The sequence below is a fragment of the Poecilia formosa genome, unplaced genomic scaffold (assembly GCF_000485575.1).
Source record: "Poecilia formosa unplaced genomic scaffold, Poecilia_formosa-5.1.2 Scaffold27, whole genome shotgun sequence".
Classification (NCBI taxonomy): Eukaryota; Metazoa; Chordata; class Actinopteri; order Cyprinodontiformes; family Poeciliidae; genus Poecilia; species Poecilia formosa.
Window position 1 is genome coordinate 2,692,267 of NW_006799966.1, and position 25,568 is coordinate 2,717,834.

The window sequence follows — 25,568 nt, forward strand, 5'->3', positions numbered from 1 at the left end:
TATATAGATAGATAGATAGATAGATAGATAGATAGATAGATAGATAGATAGATAGATAGATAGATAGATAGATAGATAGATAGATAGATGAAAATTGAGCATTTTCACAGTTTAAAATGAGCATCCTGACTCCTCTCCCGCCTCTGCTGTCCTCCCCTTTTTTTTGTCCAGCCCATATGGGTCCGCGGCAAGGAAGAGGAGCGCCCAGGATGGGGTGCAGGGCGCCCCTGTCAATAAGCGAAAGTCCCTGCTGATGAAACCCCGCCACTACAGCCCCAGCGATGCATGTGAAGAGGAGAGCGAGGACCTGGCACCGCCACAGGACAAAGAAGAGCTGAGGAACATTGACACTCCAGCAGGTAAACAGATGTCCTGTTGTTTTGTCTGTTTTGATGAACAATTGACGCTGAATTTTAAAATCCCATCTGTTGCATTCATATTTCCCCTCCCTCTGCCATCAGCCAGCAGCCGCAGTCATTGTGCAGTGGAAGTGAAAGACTACACTGCTGGGCCCATATTAGTTGTGTCTCACGTCCACAAATTGAAGTTTTGACAGCTGATCTGCCATGATATTTTTGGCGTGGCTTTACCCCCTCTTGATGAGGCCAGATTTCAGACCCCTCATCTGTCCTTTTTTAACAGCTAAGCCAAACCCATTGATTCCATACAATAAAAACTGAATGGAGGCGTGCACCAGTTCACTTGATTTAAATTAAAACTTCCCTTTTCTTTGTTGGTATCACTTTATTTATTTATTTATTTATTTATTTATTTTTTTTGGCTCATATTTTTTAACAGTTCAGATACACCACTTATTCTCCCGTCCATTGCAAAAGAAGGCAATTTTTTTTTCTTCTTTTTTCCGGATTAACTGAATTTTGTGCATTTTGGCAACAACGCTCATGGCGTACATGTGCATTCTCGCCCACTATAATCTGCACTGATTCGGTATATTTTTAACGATGTAACTAAGCAACAAACGTAATTGTCCCTTTCAAAAGCTTTTGTTAGGCCCTCTAACACAGTCTAATACATAATTAGGCATAATGTCTTCAGCTCATTATAGTACACATGTGTGTAGTTAAATGGACCTGGAGAGTAGCTCACCAAAATTGTGTGGATTTATTGGAAATGGAATTTATTTGTTTCCTGGGTTCATATTACATTACAGTGATTTAAGTAATTCACTGTTTATATTCAGGTTACTGCTGTTTATTTTTCCCTCATATAAACTTATTATTCAGTGGAGTTGGTTTAAAACACACACACACACATACAAAAAAAAATACCAAAAACTACAAAAGATAAATCTGAAATGTGTCAAAAACAACAACAACAAGAATATTGTTAAGCATATTCACGGCATATTTTGCTGTTATTGTCAGATTCATGGGGCTATTTTCTGTGAAAAAAAAAAAAAATTGGAAAAGTGGACTGGAAGCTGTAAGAAAATTTTTTTTTTTTGTTTTTGTGGAGAGAAGCTGGTCATATCTGCATTTTAACAAAAAGGGAGGAAAAAATAAGCCTCTTGTTTTGTTGAGCCACGCTGCGTTCAGCTCCAGCCAACTGCAGCCCTGCTGCAGAGTGCTGGTAATGGCTATTCTGGAGTACAAACTGTTCACCTGTTCCAACACACAAACCAGCGGAGGGATCCAAGTTTTTTTCCTCCGTCTCTTTCCTTTTTTTTCCACTACACTTCAATGTGTGTGTGTGTGTGTGTGTGTGTCTAACTGTATGCGGCTGTGTTAGGCCTGGGAGTCCATCTGGATGAAAAACAAAAACCCTTGCCTCATAAATGTAAATACGTGTTACTGACTTTAATTTTTCATTCATCAAGGTTTGCCTTTAGACATTCTTTTTTTTTTCTGTTCTTGCTCTCAGTAGGAAATATTGACCCACTGAAATGTTTGCCTGAGCCAGACAAGTAAAAGTCCCTCGTACTCAACAAAGCCCCAAATCCTGTATTTTTACTGATAGGTAGTTTTGTTTTATGAGCACCACATAATGCCTGTGATTTTAAAGCTCTTTTGGTCAGGATTAAGAGTTTTTTGTTATTAAGTCTCAGCTTTTTGCTAATGCCTGTTTCTATATCGTTCTCTGCACCATGTGATCTGATTCTCGCAATCCATATCTATCAATCTTCTCAGTCCACTGAATCCCACTTTTAGTTTGGACTCTAATTTCCAGGTACTTATGTGGATACACAGACCTCCAGTTCAGCCTGCTGAAAGTAGAAAAAAAAAAAAAACCTTCACAGTCTAAAGAGCTTTAATAACACGTAAGTTTAAATGGTTTGGGGATCAGGAGAGATTTTGTTGAATCAATCCAGATGATAGCTTTCCTTTGTTAATCACTGACCATGACTTAACATGATCAGCAGTGTTAGTAAAGTGTTGTCTCCGATTCATTTTCAGGGATAACCCTAACCCTCTTTGTCTCTTTACCGGATCGGCATTTCCTAAAATCTTCTGGCCCTCTGCACATGTGACTGGGATTTATTCTAAATGATAAAGGATCTGTGGGTTAATGCAAATGAAATGATAAAGACCTCTTTGCAAAATAACCCACAGAAAACAGATTTATTTCTTTTTAATATGGCTGTAAAATTGAAGGACGTTGAGAAATATATCCAGAATTTAATAATATTCAGTAAAGTCACAACATGTGCTTTACATGGCATCATGTCAGAGCAGAGGAATTTAACTACATGCTGATTTTTATACAAAACCAATGCAAAAAAATGTCTCATAAGATCCTTTCTTACATCTACTGGCATATAAAACAGAAATATAACTTAAATAGACTGCTGCCAGCACATATTCTACTCTATTATAATTTCAATATTATCACATAAAACGCTTTGCTTACGTTTGATTTTCAGTCATATTCACTCTTAGCAGTAGGAAGACTTGTATTTTTTTTACATATTTCAGAATTTTGGAAGGTCCTTATTTTCAGTGTAAAAGTGCAGAGGGTCACCAGTTTTATGAACAGTGGATGAGTATTCAGAGAAAAAAAAAAAAACTAAGCCAAATTAATAAATGCCTCAGCAGTTTAAGGTCATGTTTATTAAATTAGAGATTTCATGGAAATTAGACCAGAGCTGCTGACAACATATTACATTTTTTTTTTTACCAACACAAAAACTTGTTTCTGCCCTTTTTAAGCATTCATGTTAATTCATATTTTTTATTTCAACTTTTCCAAATTTCTGAATTTGTGTTTTAATCAATCCCCCCACTTTTCCTCTGATTTTACTCCTAGAAACAACACTTTGTTTTTTTGCTCCTTAAATCAGATTTGACAGACGACATGTTACTCCTCGGCTTGCACTTTGAAACGCAGATCATGAATTAGAATTTAAAAAAATGTGTGTTCTGCCCATGTTCTGTAAATCCTCTCATAATCTTGTTCTAAATCTTTATTGAGTTGTTGCTCCAGATGGAGGCGGCAAGAAAGTGAAAAGCAATTGTTTTCCTTATGTCATAGGTTTTTGCGCTGAACTAGCAGAAGGAAGGTTTTACATATGTTTTGAAAAATATGTCGGAATTGCTTGGAAATTGTGAAACCTTATGACTGTTGATCATCATTCCTCTGCAGCATGTATAAACATTATAAATCCCTGTTGATGCGTATAAAAACATGTTTTTCTCTGAATATTATTATTAGAGAAGTAAGAGAAAATCTAAAACCTTTAAGGGATTTGCTAAAGATTACTAAAGAAATACAATTCTTATTGTGCGAAGGGCAAAAACAGCACAAGTTCACTATGCAGCGCAGTAACGCATGTTCTCCTGTTGTTTCAGATGGAAATTTTAAAGCAGTGAATGGAGCGGCTGACAAAAGCAGCTGCCTGGATGTTGCGTCAAACTCCGTTTTGCTCAGATGGCCTGAAGTTGCGTCTAACGGCTCGCCCCGGTGCGAGCTGGACACCTCTGAGCATCTGATGGCGGAGGAGGATGAGGAGTTCCCTAACAATGAAGAAGAGGACCAAAGTCAAGACAGGATGAGCGGCACCTCATCGCCGCAGAGTCCATACGGAGACATGAGGGAAGCTGAGTGGGAGCCCCTGTCTCTGTCTGCCAAAGACCACAGCTCAAACTGCAGCCCTTCTCGAGCCTCCGAAGACCTTCCAGGCAGAAACAGCCACATGAAGGACGAGTCTGAACTGGGCAGTCCGCTAGGCAGAGCGAGCATTTTCCAAGCCGAAGCTTTAAGGTACAGGCTGCTCCCCGCTGAAGAGGACAGCGAGGGGGAGGCAGAGGCAGACCGGCTGCCCAGGCTCGACGGCTGGGCTCTGGGCCTCCACGACAGAGGCCTTGACATGAGCAGAGGAAGAGTGAACCTGAGTCTGCTGGAGCAGGCCATCGCCCTGCAGACGGAGCAGAGGCAGGCCCTACACCACGCCTACAGAGAAATGGATCGATTCCTCCTGGAGCAGATGACCAGCGAGAGAAGGCATCATAGGATGATGGACATGGAGAGCAGGCTCAACTACCATGGAGGCAAAGGTATTAACACTAAGAAAATGATCTGGAACATTCTAATATTGTTCAAGAATAATAATAAAAATAAATAAATAAATAAATAAAAAAACGGAATCCTCCATCTAGCGTAAATCAGATAGATGACTTGTTATTTAGAAGATTGTGTGCGCCGAAAAAACATTTGAAAGGAATAAAAGAAGCATATGCAGGGGAGTAGCGGGGGAATCAGAGGACGGAAATCCTCTTAAGGACTAAAAACATTTTGGCAACAAGTGAGGTAATAAATAAACAGACTAAAATATAAAGAAGAACATTTTTTTTTAATATGGAATTGGTGCTACTCAGAATATTGGATTTTGATAGGAATCAACTGGATATTTAACCATGACCATAAGTCTTAAATCCTGCTAAAGTACCTCTCATGTTTCCCTCGGATTCTTCAAATGACTGCAGATAAATGTGTAATCCTGGATGTAATCTTTCGATGGATGGGCATTAAGAAGTGAATGCTCTGTGTTAAACTGTAGCCTTAACTAAAACGGCAGCTTAATAGATGCATGTAGTGCAAAACGGTTTTGCCGGTGCATGATATTTCAATCTTTTGGTTTAAATGCTTCATACATGCCGAACATTGCAAAACCTTAACGTGTAGATTTAATTTCCTTCTTTGCTTTTTACGTTTGAAACAGAAACAATTCCGTTTTACTTCCTGTAAAAATCTGCTCTTTTCCTATGTCTGTAGACTCTCCCAGGACAGATAAAAAGGATATAAAGTGTCCAACCCCCGGCTGTGATGGCACCGGTCATGTGACGGGCCTGTACCCACATCACAGGAGTCTGTCTGGATGTCCTCACAAAGTCCGGGTTCCCCCCGAGAGTGAGTTACCGAAGCAACGTCGTTTAGTGGGATGATTTTTATTTAAGAAAAAAAAAAAAAAAAGCCCTCTGGTTTTACCATTTACAATCAGCCACAGTAATTGAAAACCTCTTAGCAAAAGCAAAAAGACACGAAAAGCCTGCTTATACATTTAGTTCAGTTCAAAGATGAGCAACAAAAAAACTTTACACATAAACTTAAAGGATTTTCTTTCTTTTACTCATAATGTTTGAATATTGAATTATCCTTTCTCCCCCCCACATTGGCGATTGTTAAGTCATTTCAATATAACTCAACAAACATTGAACATTAAACGGTAATGTTACAAAAGGGAACAGAAAAAGTAATTAAGTTTTTCAAAAACGCACATGCTCTTAGACTGCAGGCTGTATTTGCAAATCAAAGGGCTTCCAGGCGCAAGAATTCAAAAATAAATAGACAACTCCAATAAACTAATTGGCGGATATGTACAGAGGAGAACTTTCTAAGGATACAGAGCGGACCTTTAACAACGCATTTGGTTTAAAGAATGTAATCTGTCTTATTTTCGCTCCTCTTTTTGCTAAGCTGTTTACATTTCGGCCACATAACAGCATTTTACTCAATAGGCAAACAGCTTTTTGCTTTTTCTTCCTCATCATGTCCCTGCAGGATCGTTCTTCTTGTTCTGTGAAACATCAGTTCATGCACAGAAATATATGATGTTACATGCAGCACAGTTTTTTTTTTTTTAAAGTATTAATAACTTAAATGTTTTCAAATCTTATCACATTTTTGTGTTTCAATGAGTTTTTATAAGAAAGAGCAACCTAAGGCAGTGCATATACAATCAAAGCGGAAGAAAAATGGTTAATGGCTTTCCAAAAATGTTTACAAATAAAAATCTAAAAAGTGTAAAAGCCTGCACCGGCTGTGCTGCAGAAAAGCAATCCCACAGCATGATGTTACCACCATGTTTAAGATATATTGGGGTGGCAGCATGATGCTGTGGGATTGCTTTTCCACCTCAGAGGCAGGGAACCTGATCAGTGCTGATGGGAATAGGGGTCGGGGGGCTGGGGGGATTAACATGGTTCCGGTCAGAACCACTTAGACGGTACAAAATTCTTGAGACTCGAAGCATACAGCCTGAGCTCCAACGGAATGGTAAAGATCAAAGTTGGAGCATTAGAGTGGCCCAGTCAAAGTCCAAATCTAAATCTAGTTGAGAATTTGAGGGAAAATTGAAAACGTATGTTTTCAGATCTGTCCAATCTAACTGAACTTGGGCTAGAATACGAAGAAGAATGGGTCAAATGATCTGTCTGCTGATGTGCAAATGAAGTACAATAACAGGACAAAAGACTTAGAATGAAATACGCTTCTATAAGTTTGCTTATTATTTGTACACACAGTTTTAAAGAAATTGAAAACTATCATTTTCCTTTCGCTTCAGTGTCGCCATCCGCTTTACATTGGTTTGTTACCTAAAATCATTGAAAATATATTGAAGCTTTCTGTACTGTATTTGCACTGGCAGAAAGCTGATCTTAGAACATAACTTTTCCTTGCATGTTCAAATTCTCATGCCGTCCGTCTGTTTGTTTTTGTCTACGCAGTCCTGGCAATGCATGAAAACGTCCTCAAGTGCCCTACACCTGGGTGCACAGGAAGGGGCCATGTCAACAGCAACCGTAGCACCCACCGGAGGTACAACCACAGACAGGAGCCATTAGAAAGCCTGCACCCTGTTTGGCGATGAGTTTCAGAGCTCACCTAATGTGTTTAATCCCCTCTCCCCGACCAGTCTCTCAGGCTGCCCCATTGCCGCCGCAGTGAAAGTCTCCAAACCTCAAGACGAGAGCCTGAAGTGCAGACAAACGCCTGACCGCTCGCCGAGGTATGGCGCCAGATCATGCTTTTGGACTTCCACTGCGCTCAGTGTGAGCACGTGCGGACAAACAATGGCATTTCAGCTCAGTGGTGGACTCAGTTCTTTACACACAGCTGAGATCATCTGAAAAAAAAAAAAACTGATAAAGACTATCGTTATTGAGGAAAAGTGGAATATGTTCATTCCCTGATCCCAGCTGAACACACAGCCTAAATCTGAGCTTTCCAAGCAAACATAAGTGACGCTTGCTGCTCCTGTGAGTTCCTCTCTATTAGGAATGATAAAAGAGCAGAACTCTTTGTTCCCTGTGGATATATCATGGGCAGGATGCCCATTCCTTCTATATTAATTAGTCTGGCAACCTGACTGTGGATCTTCAACACACATTAGATTCCAGGCTCCATTTGTACAAAAGCACTGGCATCCCTCAATGAATTAACACAATGTCTACAGTTTTATTGCTTTTTTTTTTATTAGCTTTTCAGCCACCTTTGTTTGTAAATTCTTCTATACAATAAGGCACACTCTTCTGTTCTCCTACTTTTAGGGCAATCAGTTTAATAAAGAAGTTTGAAATGAACCAACTGAACTACAGGCTATCTCATCCAGTAGCAGCCTTGCAAACCAGCCTCACAAAAGAAATGGACAAGTACAGCCGAATTCGCTTCGATTACGCCAGCTTTGACGCGCAGGTCTTCGGCAAACAGCCACTGCTGGGGACCAACCAAGACCAGGAAATGTTGCAATACCCCGACTGTAAGTTTCATACTTTATGGGAATGAAAATTCAACTGCATGTATTACAAAGATTTCTTTGAAATATTTCTAAGGATTTTGACGTTTGAGTTTAACACATTGTGGCTTAGCAGCTAAATGGCCGGATTGTTTGTCTTTTAGCACCTCAGCAGTATTCTGGCATACTCGGAGCTTCGGGTGGCTGCGTGCCCATCTCTGGTCAACACAGTCCTCCAAGTCAATTCAAAAAAGAAGACAGTCTCCAGGCCACTGCAGCGACAGCCGCCATTCTTAACCTCTCCACTCGCTACCGGAAGAGCATGGAAACCATCAGCGGCCAGGCCTTGGCAACCTCAACCAAGGTAATAAAATTAGGCCATTGGAAAGATCTTTGTTGTTATTCTCTAAAAGAGCTCTGATTTGTGAGTGAAATGAAAGGGAAACCAAAGAGAGTTTGGTGCAAAGAGTTCAAGAGTGACACCAAGTAGAAAAATCTGTTTTGTTTTGTTTTTTACCTCCTTATTTACCTGCCATTTTGTGCTTGAATATTTCGTAGGAGCAAAATGGCATTGTGCTAGGGAGCAGTATGAGCTCTCCAAAATATAACAAATTAGAAAAAAAAAAATTTTTTGTTAGTTTCACAAAGCAAGTTTTTGTTATTGCTTATGTCCAGTCAAAGGGGATTAGGCAGACAACATAGTGGTGCACTGTGTAAAAAATGTATGAAAATATGAATACACAATGCAGCCAATGTTAAAGTTGGGATCTTATTCAAGTAACATAATAAATGCGACACAGAAGGCCGCTTTACAGTTTTACATAAGGGATTTAGTGTGAATTTATTCATCTTTAGTTTGCGAACTAAAATACAGTCTGGTTAAATGTGAGATGAATTATTCTAACCAGATGCGACTGTTTGCTAAATAATAATAATAATAATAAAACACAATATATAGTTACATTTTTTGTTTTGCTCTTGACTGTGGAAGGAAGGTCTTTACCGGGCCGTCATTCATGCAAGAACCGCCAGAGCATCACGTCTGAAGAAAAAATCAAATCTGCCGGCTTTTCCCTTTTAGACTGCTCGTCTCTTTCTCTCTCTCTCTCTCTCTCTCTCTCTCTTTTTTTTTTTTTTTTTGCTTTTTGGTGAAACATGTGGCATTGTATTTTGTTTTGACATCAGCTGGCATGTAAAACCCTTGAACTGATGTCTGAAGATGCATCTTGCCCAGTGCAGATGGCAGAGGATATTTTGCTTAGTTATATGATCCAGCATAGGCTGTGTGTATACACCAGATCGTCTTTAGAAGCCTTCAAACGGATTAAGCCAATTAGCAAAAGGAGTTAACATATCGAAAGTTTAATTCACACCAAATCCAAACTCTTTGCAGGAAAATGTGTGCAGATCAAAATGTCTTCTGTTTTGCGACGAATGCCCAACATGGCATTGTGCTCAGCAACTTCCCAACTCACGTCATGATTAATATTGATCACATTCTGTGGGTTACATACGTGCACTGTGTACTGTAGATGATTCAAGGTTTCCACACCTACACAGCACAGATCCTTGTCTCCCAGCTTGTTGAGCTGAGAATGTGGCCCTGTACCAGGTACCAGCCCACTGAATGAATAAAACAGTGTTAGCAAGTTAATCATCTGTTCTCGTTTACAGCTTAGTTGTCTTGGACAGACACACAAAATGAAGAACAGCTTTCGCGTCTGAAAAAGAGGGGGCCATATTTAGAGTGTTATATGTCGCTGGATGCTTTAACTTATATGCATATGTAAATATATTACACTTTGAAATATACCAGAAAGAAATCTATCCAGACGCTTAAAAAAAAGCACAAAAAACAAGGAAAAGCGTGAAACTGCTGTTATAGTTATTCAATGAAACAAAAGAGAGAGAAAAGCAAATGTTTTTGCTTTAGATTTCTGCTAACATTAAATCACAATCAATCAATAAAAGTTCTTTAATTTCACACTGGTGCCATTTTCGGTGCAGGATAATTAAACTGGACAGTCACATTTACGAAAATTACTCTTAATTAATCAAACTACCACTATCAATTGACCCTGTAATCATAGATAGGGTTTAATGAAACATATGGATTGAGTAATTGGTTTCTTTTATGGAAAAAAAGGACTTTAGCCTCTAATGAGGTACAACTTTTAATACCTTAAAACAGCCATAAGTCATCATGCCAGTACGTTTCAGTACTAAAAACGCAAATGCACAAACGACAAACACATCTGTCAGCAGGGGAAACTTATGCCACATTAAGCTTTTTAATTTTTGCTTTAATAATGATGACCTAAAACCAACAACCCAACCCCCCACCTAAAACACACACACACACACGCAAACACACGCACACCCTGACTCCCAGCTGCCATCTTGGTTGTGTGTCCTAGAAAACAGATGATACAGCTGTCACCAAAAAAAAAAAAAAAAACTACACACCAGTGATTATTTTTTTTGTGTTCAGCAGAATTAATGCTGGCTTAGTTTGGTATTTTGTCTGGTGTGAGATAACTGCTGTATGAATTATTTAAATACGTTGTTTGTTCTGCGTTTTTAAGTCATTTTATTCGTGTTTACAGAGAAAGGGGTGAAAGTTTTTACAGCGTGACTGCTGGCTTATCGTAATTAGAAAATACTTTTCATTTTTCTTTCATTCCCCCTACATTTTATCACTCGCAGCACTAAAATAATTATTTTTGTTTTATAACATGTTGTTACATGTGTCAACTGGATTCTGTAACGGTTTTTTGGTTTTCTTTTTTTCTTTAGGATATGCTAATTGAGGTGGATGAAAATGGGACATTGGACCTAAGCATGAAGAAGTGCAAAGAGAATGGAAAAGCCCGGGCCAAAACACCTTCGGACGAACAGCTGCCGCCTCCCGAGTCTGCCCTGGCGAAAGGCGGAAGTTTGCTCATCGGCCCCGCCTTCTACCAGCCGCTGTGTGACAGAGAAACCTGGGAGAACTCCATCCCTGTCAACTTCAGCAAAGCACACGTTTTACAGGACAAAGAGGTAAAAAGCTGCTTGTGGCGCAAAAACACAAATGAAACCGCTGAGGATGGAAGGGGGAAAATATGACAGAAAGGGACTGTAACGCGTAGACAAACATTAGCTTCTGCTTTATAGTAATTCATTTTTAATCAAAATTTATCCATACCTGTTTTAAGTATTTTTTTTTTTTTTTTTTTTGCCGTAGATTTTTAAAAATGCAAGAAATTTCCATTGAAAGCAAATGAAGACAGGAAAAACACTGACAAACAACCAAAGTGTTACTACTTGACTTATTTTTAAAAAAGTAAAAGGAATCTAACTTTTAAACATATTTGCTTCAAATTCTCTGAACTTTGCCAAACTGTCTAACATTTCTCAAAGAGTTTTAGAAAGATATTATCAAATAAAGTGAGATTTGACTTATTTTTTTTAGATTAATCTTTTAGGTAAAATATAATATCTAAAACATCAGTTAAATTTAAGTATAAGCAGCAGGATGTGAGTTTATTACCAAATTACATATTATATTTCATAGAATAAAAAGCAAACAATTTAAGGAGCTGAAATAACAAACACATTGCAGTTTTGCATGTAGTCAGATGAATTAAGAACAGTAAGACGAAAGAAAGGTATCCATTTATTGGTTCACCAGTTAGTCTAAACATTTTAATTTTTATGGTTCAAATGCATTAAAATATTTTTTTTTCTAATGTACAAAGTGCAAACAAACATTCTAATGATTTTAAGTTAATTAGTATGAAGTTTTTGTAATACAGTTCATTCAAAATTCATAAACATTCAGTTTTATTTTTCAATTTGGCTAGTTAATTTAGTTATACATTTTATGGATTTCTTAGAAATGCATGAAATTTGATAAACAACCAAACCTTTACTTGAGTTACTTCTGAATATGAAAAATAAAAATATGTCTGTCTGCACATTTGTTTTGTGTGGTCTGGACTTATGCTATATTTTTTAAAGACTTTCAGACACATAGTTTTTGAACTGCTTCACTTGTCCTTTAGTGAGAGCTTTAAACACAAAGCATATTTCTCTTTGTGCAACGTTTAAGTAAGTATGCGGAGTGGTAAATAGTGAAATTTTAATTTAAAGCTAAATATAGTGCTTCTACAAATTAGGAAACATACTTTGTTAATTTATAAATTACATTTAAACTTTAGTGGTGTGGTAATACCTTAATCGATGCTTTTTAAATAATTTTATAAGGTAATAAAATGTGTGAAAAGCAGAAATGGTGAAATGAGGAATGTTTGAACATATTCGCACCAAATAAATAATCAAAACATTTTAATATTTAGTCTGAACTGAAAAGTAGAAATATGTGTATCTTTTTAAGATGGCCCAGAGCGTTGCTAAAACAGAAATTAAGTCACCGTTCTCTTTAATTTTAGTGACATAGTCTCGTTTCTTATTGACACGTAGCTCCTTAAAAAATATTTACAGTGACATTTTTAAAGACATAGCAACAGCATGTCTGAAAGTATACCAAATCAGTGCTTCTGTGCTCCACATTGTTGCGCAAGGGACTCTGAGTGAACCATAATATGGCTTCTTATGTTTCAAAGACGGGACTTATTTGTTGTAGATATACGTTGCCGGATTTAAATACAAACATCAGTGCGCCGTGGCTTTGCATCATAAACACTTTGTGGGCTACTTTAAATGGATGTATGGTTTATATCCCGAGTGTCCTCGGGCCTAATCTCTTTTTGCTGCACTCTGACCTTTAGCAAATGTTTTAAGAGTATTACAAAGGGATTTTCTTAATTATTGACTTTTAGGTCAGTGAAGAGAGAGTTTCTAGCCATGTTGTTGTTTTGTTTTTCTCTTCAGGAGGATTACGATCAGGTGTCCTTGGAGGACCAGCACTATCCAGGGGACGGCAGTATGTTAAGCCCCAAAGCCAAGCTGCTGCTACGGGATTCAAAGAAGGAGCTTTTGAGGTAGGCTATACAGGGTTAAATGCTGAAACATCTTGCAGCATCTTTATTCAGTCAGATATGTGTAAGCTGATCCTCCCTTTTTAGTCGGCAGATGGTCAGTATTAATGATTTAAAAAGAAAAAAAAAAGTGTAACTCCGAACCCAAGAGCAGATTGATTTAAGTGGGTCAAATGAAACTCCCTGTGTCACATTTGACTGTAACTGATATGTCTGCAGGTTCATGTGGAGAAGAATTGTCTGTTTAAAAGTGAGTTTTCTCCCTGTAAAAGCTTCGCACAACTCTTGACTCTTGTAGTTAGAGTGCATGCTCTACTCTACTGGGTCTTCCCACCAGAAAAAGTAGGACCCTTTAGTTTTTGCACAGCACAGCTTCCCCTGAGATCTCCCGAACGGCGCTCAGAGACATTACCACACTGAATCCTAAGCACTGTGATCACAAACACTTACTAAACTTCTCGCTCTACTAACTCTTGTTTCTTTTTAACGTCAATGAGAGGGCTCTCAGTGTCAAATAAAAGATGTCAGTCGCAGCTTGGCAAAATCTGTGGGAAGTGGAGTAATCTGTGTATTAAATGCTTTGTGTTCCCTGTGCAGCTGTCCGACCCCAGGCTGTGATGGCAGCGGCCATGTGACAGGGAATTATGCATCACATCGGAGGTAGCGCAATTAATTACAGTCTCATTAGCAGCAGCTCAAAGTTATGCAGCCAAGGCAAACAGTGCTTATTGTTTAAACTTGTCACAAAACGCAGCTCTCACACTTCACAATATTAAATGACGGTTTGATGAAAAGGCTTTCTTTTCCCGAGGAGGAAGTTGCGTTTTCAAATAATATTGTATTATTTATGCATTGTGATGATTTAATCCAACAGTGATCAAAGCATGAATTAAAGTGACTCTTAGCTCTTTATCCTCTCCAGTGTGTCTGGATGTCCCCTGGCTGACAAAACTCTCAAATCACTGATGGCAGCCAACTCTCAGGAACTAAAGTATGTGCTTTAAAAACTGGTATATTTTTTGTTTGTTTGTTTGTTTCTTAAAGCCGTTTTCACATAAAACTAGGCAGCTTGTTCTTGCTTCCATTGAATTCTCTTCTGCTTTCCCCCCCATATCCGATCTGTTTATCCCTTTCATTCCCATTACACACTGTGCAAGATTTCCATGTCCTCAACATGAACTCGTTTAGCTATTTGTGCTGCTTTCCTGCATATTACCATTGATCCACTTTATGCTGTAAAAAGCACCTGGTGTCTGTGTCTCTCAACCTGCAGGTGCCCAACACCTGGCTGTGATGGATCTGGACATGTGACTGGGAACTATGCTTCGCACAGAAGGTAGAGAGACAGAGAGAGAGATGGGGGAAAAAAAGGCACCATCACCACTGAGCATGAAATATATTTGTCAGAATCGTGGCATTCAAGCAGATGGTGAAAGTCTCACTTTAAACAGCAAACATGCTGCACTTTTTGAATTCTTGTTTTTTAAAAAAAACTTAGCTGCTATCTATCTATCTATCTATCTATCTATCTATCTATCTATCTATCTATCTATCTATCTATCTATCTATCTATCTATCTATCTATCTATCTATATTGTAGGCATTCTGTCCTTTGTTAGCCTTTAATNTATCTATCTATCTATCTATCTATCTATCTATCTATCTATCTATCTATCTATCTATCTATCTATCTATCTATCTATCTAAATTGTAGGCATTCTGTCCTTTGTTAGCCTTTAATGGAACTTCTCAGTAGGTTTGTGTTATTTCACCTTCTCCAAATGTTTTCAGCTTGTCAGGTTGTCCACGTGCCAGAAAAGGAGGTTTGAAGCTCACACCAAACAAGGATGACAAAGATGAGCAGGAGCTTAAGTAAGATATTTTTTTTAACTGTCCTCATTCCGCCGTTATGTTGGTGTAAAAATAAAACAAGGCAACAAACCAAAACCGGCATCGTGCTTTCGTGCATTATATACCTGGAGGCCGTGTAGTTAAACAAAAAATAATAATACTTCTGTTGTCCGCAACATTAGTGAATTATTTTGTGGAGGGGATTAGCAGTGTGTTTTCTGTAGGATTTTATTTTCCCTAGGGTTTTGTGCTGGTCCTATTTTTTGAATGGGATATCTGGCTTATCACTTTTCGCCAAGTGCTTTCTTTATAATTATATTACATTAAGAAAATGTCGAACTGATGATGGCACGGCACTCATTTGCTCTAATCACTGTTGTCTGTGAAAGTGTTATTGGAAAAAAAGAAAAAAAAAGAGAAAGAAAGAATAATGTAATTGATTTGGAGTTTAAATCCAAAGTCAGATATATGAGCCCTTGTTTACTTCTACATCTGGACCCTGATTTTTTCTTTTTAATTACTAATGCAAGGCCATGAGCTTAGGAATTATGGTGGAGTAGATCTCATACACATTAAGAGAGAAACGGGGGATTGTAACAAATGTCCCTAGATTATTGTAAATAGTGAGCCATATGGCATGCCTCCATTGTCTGGGTGCCTTGCATCAAGCTACCTACCTGTGGTGGATGTAAGTAATGGGGACTGACATTGTTTTGTCCTATAAGTGAGGCCATGCTGTGTAGTAGCAAAATGCTGAAACAGGCTTTTTGCAGGCAGCACTCCACAGTGTGTGTGCCATTTGGATCATCTCAGGCGACCTTTCACCTTTATCAATAAGGGAATGGGTTAGCCACCTCCAAATTACATTCTTTCGCATGAGGGGGGGAACATGACAATTATCTGTAATTCATGTCACTCCATTACTGACCTGCAGAAAACAGGCCTGGAAATGCAACTGACAAACTCTTAATGACATTCAGCATGAGTTGTGCTGATGTTTTTTTGTTTTTTGCGCCCCCCCTCCCCCCTACCCAGACACAAATATTGCTCACCGCAACATGCACGCACTAACCCGAGCAGAGCGCTAATTCCAATCCAAGTTTTAGTGGATTAATAACTTACAGCTAATGTGATTATTTGAGTCTGTGGAGTTTTTTGACTTTGTTTTTAATCAGCATTTGGATGGATTAATCAAGGTAATGGTTAAAAAAATCTTCCGGTCTAGTTATTGAAAGTGATTTTTTTTTAATACTCTTTTCTTTTTTTTTTTTTTTTTTTTTTTTGTAGTTTAACAATAAAGCTGTGTTGTACCGCAAGAAAACAATAGCATATAACTGTTGCTAAATGCAAGCCTGTTAGATTTTTTTTTTTGGCAGAGTGTGAAGCATTTCAGCATACGCATCTCTTGACCTGTAGGTGTCCTGTGATTGGATGTGATGGGCAGGGCCATATATCTGGGAAATACACATCCCACCGCAGTGCAGGCAGTTGTCCGCTAGCTGCTAAAAGACAGAAAGAGTCGTCCATCAATGGCCTGCCCTTTGCCTGGAAGGCTAACAAGCAAGAACTGCCCCATTGTCCCTTGCCTGGCTGCAACGGCCTCGGACATGCCAATAATGTATTTGCCACTCACCGAAGGTAAGGTCACTTGCTTATCATTTCCTCTCTCAGCATAACTGCTGGCTGTAATGTTGCATCTTTACTGTACATTGCCACATTTACTGGTGGTGCACTGATCCAAATTTTCTGACCAATTTCCGATCTCTGATTTTTGTAAAGAATTTTTGATTTCTATTTACCAACTATAATCAATAGGCTTTTTTTAGCCTTGCTGCATGGCCAATACTTGATAGTTTTAGGAACATTTACAACAGTCTTCACAATCTAGAGAGTTGATATTTAACCCTAAAGATCCATTCATGCTCACTTTATGTCTGGAAATAGGTAACCCTGTTTCCAACTTTGCTAAGCATCACAGCCCACAGTGGAAGCCATCTTGATAATGTGCAGTCTCAGAAAGAGACATAAAAATAAAGACTGCAGTAAACAGAGGTGGTCTGTGCAGCATGATTATGCGGAAGCTCCACCATTTCTGTCACGGTCTTCTTGGACTGAACGATGAATCTGGACAGAATACTCCGTCTGTATTCTTCAGCACAAATGGGCCTTTATTCCACGTTTTCCCAAGGGCTGCCTGCATCTCCAAATCCAAGATGTTATAAGACAGATGCAAAAAAGTTTAAAAGAGTAAAACAAAACCAAAAAAGAAAACTTTGTTGTAATTAAATAAGCCATCCAGTTATCTGCTCGAAAACCTTGCGTCATCATTGCAAAAGCAATGTTTGCAATATAGTAATTACAGAAGACTGCTTGGCTTCAGCATGACACAAACATATGTGTACAATTTTAGTGAATGAGATTTTGAAGAAGACAGAAAATAGAGGGAGATAGTAATGGTGTGATAAAGAAAGAATATAAAAGATTTTAGTTTATTGTAATCAATAGATTTCTTATCATACAACTTTAAAATGGTAAAGAGTCTGTCCTTGTAGAGCATTTCATCCAGTCCAGAAGACTCCAAAGAACTTAACTGAGTCACAGATGTAACTGTACTTGTTACATCTGCATTGTTGCAGTGAGATCCTTTCTAAATAAAAAAAAATACAATGATAATGAAAGTAGCTAACGTTAATAGTTGCTTACTCAATAGAAGTATCGACACCAAGGAGGGCTGCTGTTAGCACAACATGACAGTGCTTACATTTGGCCTACTTACCGATTGGAAAAAAAGATTGGATTTTTTTACATTTCTGATTGGCCTTGTCCTCAGTTAGAAGTGATCGAGCTAAAACAATAATTTCTCTTTGCATCCCTATCCTTTACGGGTCTATGTAGATCCGGTGCTGTTCTACAAACTTAAACTGTTATTTGTGCTTAACTAGCTTGTCAGGGTGCCCGCTGAATGCACAGAGCATCAAGAAGAAGCACTCAGAGGAGGAGATGATGACTATCAAACTGAAAACCAGCAGCGGTGAGTTAATTCAAAATTGAATGTTATTGTTTACGTTGAAAAAAAAACAACCACTTTTAACTATAATACCTGGGGGTCTGTGTAATCCAGGCGTTGAAAACAAAGAGGACATTCACCATCTGGATCATGAAATCAAGGAGTTGAACAATTCAAATATGAAAATTGAAGAAGACATGATGCACCTCCAAACACAGGTAAGTATTTACTCCCACAGCTTGCGTTCAAAAGCGTCAGTTCAGGGTGATCGCTGCTGCTCGCTAAATCTGATGAGCCTCTCCTCGGTTTTGAACCCGAAAGCAGATCTCGTCGATGGAATGTAACCTGAAGACAATTGAGGAGGAAAACAAGATGATCGAACAGCACAATAACGGCCTTCTGAAGGAGCTCGCTCGCCTCAGCCAAGCTCTCATTAACAGCCTGACAGACATTCAGCTGCCTCAAATGGTACAGTAAGCTTTGACCACACACACTGCATCTGTCGAACCCTGTCAGTGGGAACTAGTTTCCTTCAAATTGCCATTTCCTGCTGCACTGTTTCCACTAATGGTCAAACTTGTTTTTGTTGCAGGGACCCATCAGTGAGCATAATTTTGAAGCCTATGTGAACACATTAACTGATATGTACAACAACTCGGAGCATGAATACTCCCCAGAGTGCAAGGCCCTCTTGGATAATATCAAACAGGCTATTAAGGGCATCCATGTTTAAGCTGCAGAGCTACCAAGAGGTTCCTTTGACTTGGGATAATGGCACTAGATAGCTCTATTTCACTGAAGAGTGCTGGCTCGGCTGCATGTATAAGACAAGGCTTTTGGAAATGTGTTCGGCATTTCCCCGGTAAACACGCTGCACTGAGAAAATTACCAGCCAGATTTGTAATGCTTTTACCATTTCTGCATTTATCCTGGTGAGATTTTTTTTTTATTATGATGATTATTTTATTTTTATCCCCTCTTGCACTTAATTATTTTGTATGATTTGCTTGATTTTAATCTGTATGTGTTTATGTCATTCTTATATTATTGGTATTTATTACTATATTTGTTCCTCAGTGTATTTATTTCCTCAGATTTTATTTATTTCTTGAACTGTAAATGCTTAATATTTGAGAAATCTGTTGGTTTTTCTGCACATTGTAAATTACACAAAAGCACATTCCAGTTTTTAATGGCATACTTTCGCCATCTAGTGTCGAAAAAGCTAGTCTATTATTACTCTTCTTATTAGTTCATGAGTTTAACTTCCCTTGAAAAAAGAAAAAAAAAAAAACTACCAAAACTAAGTATCACCGGTTTTAGGCATTGCTTTCACTTTTGTTATTGGGAACTGAATGTATTAGACTAAGTGAGATTGAAAAAAAATATATGATGATAATAAAACAAAATGCAATGCAAGAGTACTGTACCTTTTTATACTCAAGGCGGGGTGAGAATGCAGCATCATTTAGGGAAGCGAATGTGAGTTTATGCCCAAACGGAGCGCATCTAAAAGAAAAAAAAATAATAATCAAAAATTCACTTTGTCACAATGTTTTTTTTTTTTTTACAGAAATATAGATATTAAACTGCCTTCTGTGCACACACGCTGAAGTGTGCATATAGTATGTGCCTAAATGTATATGAATCCATGAAAATATACAAGTACTATGTTTTGTGGTAGGACAGTATTACGTGGATGGTGTCTAATTTATTCTACAGTACAATTATTTTCATAGGAGGACGAGTTCCTGATGACTGTTTGAAAACTGGTGTTTCAGTAGCTGTAATCTCTGAGTCAGGTTCTTAAAGTATGACTGAGACTGAAATTGTTTTTCTTTTTCTTCTTCTTCTTTGGCTTTTGTTTTACTCTTTTCTCCTCACAGGTCTTAGCATTTCAACAGCTATCGGAGTTTAAATATCCTATTGGCACATTTTAATAACTATTTTAAAACCGTGTCAAAAAAAAAAATCAATTTGGTTTAAATCAATCATCACAGATAAACAGTTGTTAAAGGCTGATCAGTTGTTATTTTGAGCAGCACTTTTGTATCAATATATTGTATGTCTACATTAGATCAACAAATATAAGAAAAGGGAACATTGTATTTACTTTACACCTCCAAATATTTTAGTCTCTCAGTTTGAAATTAATCCAAGAGTTGGGAATGCATAATATTCATTTAAGCAATATGTATTTAATTTTTAGTCCAATGTAGCCTTGACGGTTTTAAAAGCAAACATTGTAATAGCAAAGGAGCCAAATTGCAGAAAATTGAAACCATATTTTATCCAAACACAAGAATTTAAATCTTTTAAAAATCCAATTATGTTCTTAATCCTTTATACGTTTTTTTTTAATTTTTTTTTTTTACTATTATTATTTCTAAACCACACGTTGCTTGCTCAGGAAGTTTTGTGAATAATATTTATTTATTTTTTCTTCTCCCTGTTAGTATTTGATGTTTTGTAATGTGAAAATGCTCTTTTTGTGGAACGATATTAGTATGAAATTGTACTGTATTTTCTTTCTTTTTTTTTTTTTTCTTTTACATTAAAATGTAATGGTTTTTTTCAGTTGGGGTAGTTTGTAAAATGGAAACTTCCTATTACTTTTACTATTTCATAATAAACAGATATGCGCTGTGTTGTACAGTTTGTGTATGGTAGAAATAAACTTTTCAAACGGTTGTGTGATTTTTTTTTTTTTTTTTTTTTTTTTTTTAGGTTTTAGGTGCACCGGCAATCCAACAATAACGTTGATGCCCGATGGGCAAAAATTTTCATGGGGCAACACTGGCACCTAGTGGTAAATCTGAAATATTACATTAAGAGCAGGGAGTTGGTCCCGGGGAGTAAGTAAGCTCACGTTGAGGAGCTGTTGTAGTTAAATTTATAAAGATCAAACAATCATGACATCCAAGGAGTGACTGAGAACAAATGGCTACATCTTATATGACCAACAAATAATAACCTTACCTAAATTAATTGTATTTCTGCTAAATATTAATTAATCTACTGTTTGTTTAAAAGCATGTCAGCTAAATTTCAGAAGTGGGGTAGAATGTACAGTATGTCACATGTCCCATATTTTCTCTTTACTAAATGGAAAACAATGTGCATCAAACAACACAATATATTTACAGCCCGAAATAATTGGGGGTTGTCATTTTTTAAGCATTTATGTTTTATCATGTCACAAAACTTTAACATATTTTATTGAGATTTTATGTAATAGACAAACACAAATATTGCATGTTTGCGAAGTAAAAGGAAAATGATGCATAGCTCTCAACTTTTTATTCCCAAAAGTGTGGTGTGAAACCATGTTATAGCTGGGTGTCTTTCCTATATGTCTCTGAGGTTTCTTCATCAAGCTTAGAGAGGCTACATGTGCAATGTAGTCTCTGTATGTTTTTCAATTGCCTTGCCACATATCCTGTTTCAGATTAGGTTAGGACTTTGAACCATTCTACCAAATGAGTATTCTTGGATCTTAAACCATATCATTGTCGCTCTGGCTGTATGCCTGGGGTTGTCCTGCTGGAAGGTGAACCTTCATCCTAGTCTCAAATGTTTTACAGCCTCTAACATATTATATTTCCAGATTACTCCATTTAACGTCATTTGGTTTTTCATTAACACTGCAAATTGCCAATGAGGCTTCTTTTTATTTTTCTTCTAACAATTGCTTATTTTTTGTTACCCTTCCATAAATGCCAGTTTTGTGGAGTGCTTGACTAACATTTGCCAACATCTGTCAACAGATATTCCCACCTGAACTTTGGATCTCTCCAGTGTTACTATTAGCCTCTTGGCTTCCCTAAATTTCTCTAACAAATCCCTTCACAGAACAGATGTATTTACACTAAGACATGCAGGTAGACTCTGTTTAGACCTGCATTTGATTGAGGAAAACAATTATTTGCATTTTATTTAGGGTTACCAGAGTAAACAAGGCTGCATACAAACTGTGCACCTACTCCACACTTTTGAGATTTTTTTTTTAAATTTGTCTCATCAAATCACATAAAAAACTACTTTTTGTGAATTTGACAAAATTTTAAAAAATTGCTAATTAAATATGATAACTGTTAGCAAATAGTTAACAAAATAGAAAAAATAATGGACAAAAGACATCAAGTCAAGGATGACTTGTTCATCTCTCTTAGCAAATGTGTCTCTTCTTTTTCCTTAGTTCCTTATAGTTCCTCAGTTTTATTTTATTTACATTTTTGAGTTAGAAAAAATCACCACTAAGAAAATTGAACACAAAAAACTGAGCTCTGAGTGAAATCAAAGTTTAGTTACTTTGTGGGGTCAATAGTAATTGCACAGTTTTTTTTTTTTTTCTTTTTAGAAAAGGCTAGACTATGTTAAGCCACAACCCAATTACCAGCTTTCTGCCTCAAAAGCAGGTAAAATTAATAAGAAGATGGTAAAGAAAACAATGACTGCCAGCATTTGTCCTTATATGTAACCTCACATGTTGATGTGCATCACCGGAGGAAGCACACAAATCAAATGTGTTGGAAGACTAAAACAACAAAACAAGACAAGAGGTATGTGCTGCATGAAGCCACTTCCTGGAAAGTTGCAAGTCTGCCTTCCTGTAACATTCCTTCTATGGTTTTCACTGCTGCACAGAGACACTGGTGCTTCTGTATTCAATCTAGTCTGAGCATAAAAATAAAGAAAGGCATATAAAGGGCACCTACTAGAAGTAATCTAAGAGTACTGCAATGTAATATTAGTGGCTTTTTAACATACCCAATGTGTTGGATCCTCTTTAAAATATGGTAGATGATGGTTCTTTAAGCACTGGATTGGCCGCAGATATCAGCTAATTTTGTCTTTGTCATGTGCTAGAGAAGACTAAATGCTGTGCCCCCATTTCCACATCATCTAGACTGTGGCAAAAATAAAAAATAAAAAAAAAATAAAAACATTTAAATAAGATATCTGACAAAAGTAAACTTAAAAATTTACAGATAAACAATGTAATCAGAGCTAAAGAGTTAACGGTTAAAATTTTCCGTGTTAGTATGATGTAGAGAAAGTGTCAATGTGCGGACCACAGTTTTCCTAACCTCCTCTCTCCATCCCTCACTTCAGATCTCATGAGACTCTAATTATAACGCAAAAAAACAAACCCTTCTTGTACAGAGGTGTGGATTTTGTTTGATTCAGGGACTCTGAGAGTGGCAGTGAGTGACATTACTAATGATCCTGGATGAGCAGCTATTCAGTTACGAGAGACACTCAAATGTGCGTCAGGGTTTATTTTGAATTAATAGTTTTGGCTCATGCAAGTGGATCTCAGCACCTCTGTTGCGTAACAACACCACTGGGGGAGAAAGTAAGCAAAATCTTCAGGTACAGGAAGAATAACTACTCATAAAAAAATATTTATTTGTGTAAATATATATATATTTTTTTTACGAAAGCTCAAAAAAAAAGAGAGAGAGAGAAGTAAAAGATAAGGTAGTTCAAAGTGTCTAATTTTCTCCCACACAAGAGGAAGTTTGAGATGCACTAATACATGCAACAAAAGATCACGTGCTGCCTCACACATGAGAAAATTCAGAGGAAAAAGCCCGTTAATGCAAGCTGGCCAGCTCAGAGCCAAAGCGCATGTGATGACCGGAGCTTCTTCCACATTAAACCAGGTGATCATCCATTCCCAATCCTCCACAGGTAAATTTAGGTCTCTCATTATAGGAACTGTGCGGGGTTAGAAGGTGCATGACACTTTCTACAACCTTTCTATTTTTAAATTCTCTTGTCGAAATAATGAACAGGTTGATCACAAGGTACAGTGCTGCTTCCCTCTTCCTTATTTCCTTCACTAAATTTGTAGATATTGGGAGATGCTGATATAAAGATATAAACAGTGATTTTTAAGTAGGGCTCTATAACTTATGCTAACAAAAACAGTATTCTTTACACAGTGGTTTTTGCATCATGTCCTTCCCCTTGTGCGCTCTGAAGAGACCCCATACTGAAGTATAACCAGATGTGTGAACACGTCTTCAGCAGGTAAGCTCCTGCTATATAGTGCTCATTGAAAAAAGTATGGGTGAAATTTTACAATCTACTGTGTCCTTAGAAATGAAGCTTTCTTCTCTGACCTGACAAAGAAATCACATTATTGGGACTGAATATTTGCAAAAGTATTCATACCCAATGAAACCCATGATCAAAACCCCTGCGTCCTCTGGGGCCATGAGATGATCCTCACATGCAGATACTGTTTGGAAGAAGGTCCAGCAGAGACTGCACTTTCTATAGCAACTCAATTGTCATCTTTCACATGACCGTTATTTAGTCCATCCTGTGCACATCCATCACTCTGTGGTTTGGTTGTTCCACAAAGAAGGACAGGTGCAAAGTGCCATGAACAACTAGGTCTGCAGAAAAGGTCGGCCTTCATATATTCTCAACATAGGAAGGCCTACTCAAGCTGTAATAAAGCTATAGCTTGAGTGGTTAACTACTCTGCTGTGAAACAAAAATAAGAAAAACAAAATAAGTATTTTGCCATTTTTCTTTTTCTTTAAATAAACAAAAAATGGCTGTACATACAATCACATGTACATACTTTTCCTTTCATTCTTTATTTTATTTCTTCTAAAGAAATAATATTTCACATTTGATGTGTACATACATTAAGCAATATTTATGTTTAATCTGTACACTGCATGTGAAACAAAAGTCAAATTCCTTATTTGAGGTTTATAAAGCTGATTTTAAACTTTCGTTTTTTTTTTTTTTTTGCATTTATTCACATAGCAAAAAGCTTCATTTGTTATATGAGTTTATAAAACAGTACAAATGAATAGATAAGTATGGAGTGGTAGAAAAATTACACATTACAATAAAAATATCTTGAAATTGTATGGTGATTAGATCAAGCTGTGTGGATGCTTTGGTATTTCACCGGCGGCCGAGGAAACTGGTCGGACTCATTTAGTGCGTAGGACTAAATGTAGAGAAATTCTGAAAGAAACCCTGTTTGGGGCGGCAGTAGACTGGGGCATTGAACCGCCCTTCAGCAAAACAGCAACCCATATGTACCTGAAAGCAAATGTCATAAGACATTGTGACTGACCATCAACTCTGACAACATCATTCCCCAAACTTAATATTTTGGTGGCAGAGTCATGCTGTGGGGATGATTTTCTGTAGGAACAGAAAAGCTAATTAGAGATGGAAGGATGTTTGGAGATAATACTGTAAACAATACTGAAAGAAAACCTGCAGAAACAGACTTGGAGTAAGGTTAATCTTTCAGCATAACAAATACAATAAATATAAATCCTACGAAAAAACATCCAAATTTTAATTGAAAGGTGACAAAATTAAAAAAAAAAGTGCAGTTGTGAATATTTTGGCAAACAGTGTATGTTGGAACACAATTACATAACATTTTTCGAATAATAAAAATATAATTGCAACATTTTAGGAGCAAAAGCATCCGGACAGTATGATTCTGCCACCACAACTGCACACCACACTTTTCAGATTTATATAATAAATTGAAATAAAAAAACAGATAGATAGATAGATAGATAGATAGATAGATAGATAGATAGATAGATAGATAGATAGATAGATAGATAGATAGATAGATAGATAGANTAGATAGATAGATAGATAGATAGATAGATAGATAGATAGATAGATAGATAGATAGATAGATAGATAGATAGATAGATAGATAGATAGATAGATAAGCAACAGTTTCCTTGTTTCGACA

General features: G+C 37.3%; 1 protein-coding gene across 7 annotated transcripts in view; it reads left to right on the forward strand.

Annotated features, from left to right (window-relative positions):
• st18 (ST18 C2H2C-type zinc finger transcription factor) overlaps window positions 1-19,810 on the forward strand; it is a 48,369-nt gene extending 28,559 nt beyond the window's left edge. For 5 of the 7 annotated variants that reach the window (XM_016669737.1, XM_016669739.1, XM_016669741.1 and 2 more), the window contains 18 exons: window positions 172-359; window positions 3,807-4,511; window positions 5,230-5,364; window positions 6,963-7,053; window positions 7,151-7,243; window positions 7,785-7,993; window positions 8,134-8,333; window positions 10,766-11,011; window positions 12,845-12,954; window positions 13,549-13,611; window positions 13,874-13,942; window positions 14,225-14,287; window positions 14,743-14,823; window positions 16,219-16,440; window positions 17,745-17,833; window positions 17,924-18,027; window positions 18,131-18,277; window positions 18,402-19,810. In XM_016669737.1, the coding sequence (XP_016525223.1) occupies window positions 172-359; window positions 3,807-4,511; window positions 5,230-5,364; window positions 6,963-7,053; window positions 7,151-7,243; window positions 7,785-7,993; window positions 8,134-8,333; window positions 10,766-11,011; window positions 12,845-12,954; window positions 13,549-13,611; window positions 13,874-13,942; window positions 14,225-14,287; window positions 14,743-14,823; window positions 16,219-16,440; window positions 17,745-17,833; window positions 17,924-18,027; window positions 18,131-18,277; window positions 18,402-18,542 (2,956 nt within the window). In that variant the 3' untranslated portion in view covers window positions 18,543-19,810. The remainder of the gene's footprint in view (window positions 1-171; window positions 360-3,806; window positions 4,512-5,229; window positions 5,365-6,962; window positions 7,054-7,150; window positions 7,244-7,784; window positions 7,994-8,133; window positions 8,334-10,765; window positions 11,012-12,844; window positions 12,955-13,548; window positions 13,612-13,873; window positions 13,943-14,224; window positions 14,288-14,742; window positions 14,824-16,218; window positions 16,441-17,744; window positions 17,834-17,923; window positions 18,028-18,130; window positions 18,278-18,401) is intronic. The other 2 variants (XM_016669738.1, XM_016669740.1) reach the window with 1 other exon arrangement.
• Window positions 19,811-25,568: the final 5,758 nt, after the last annotated feature.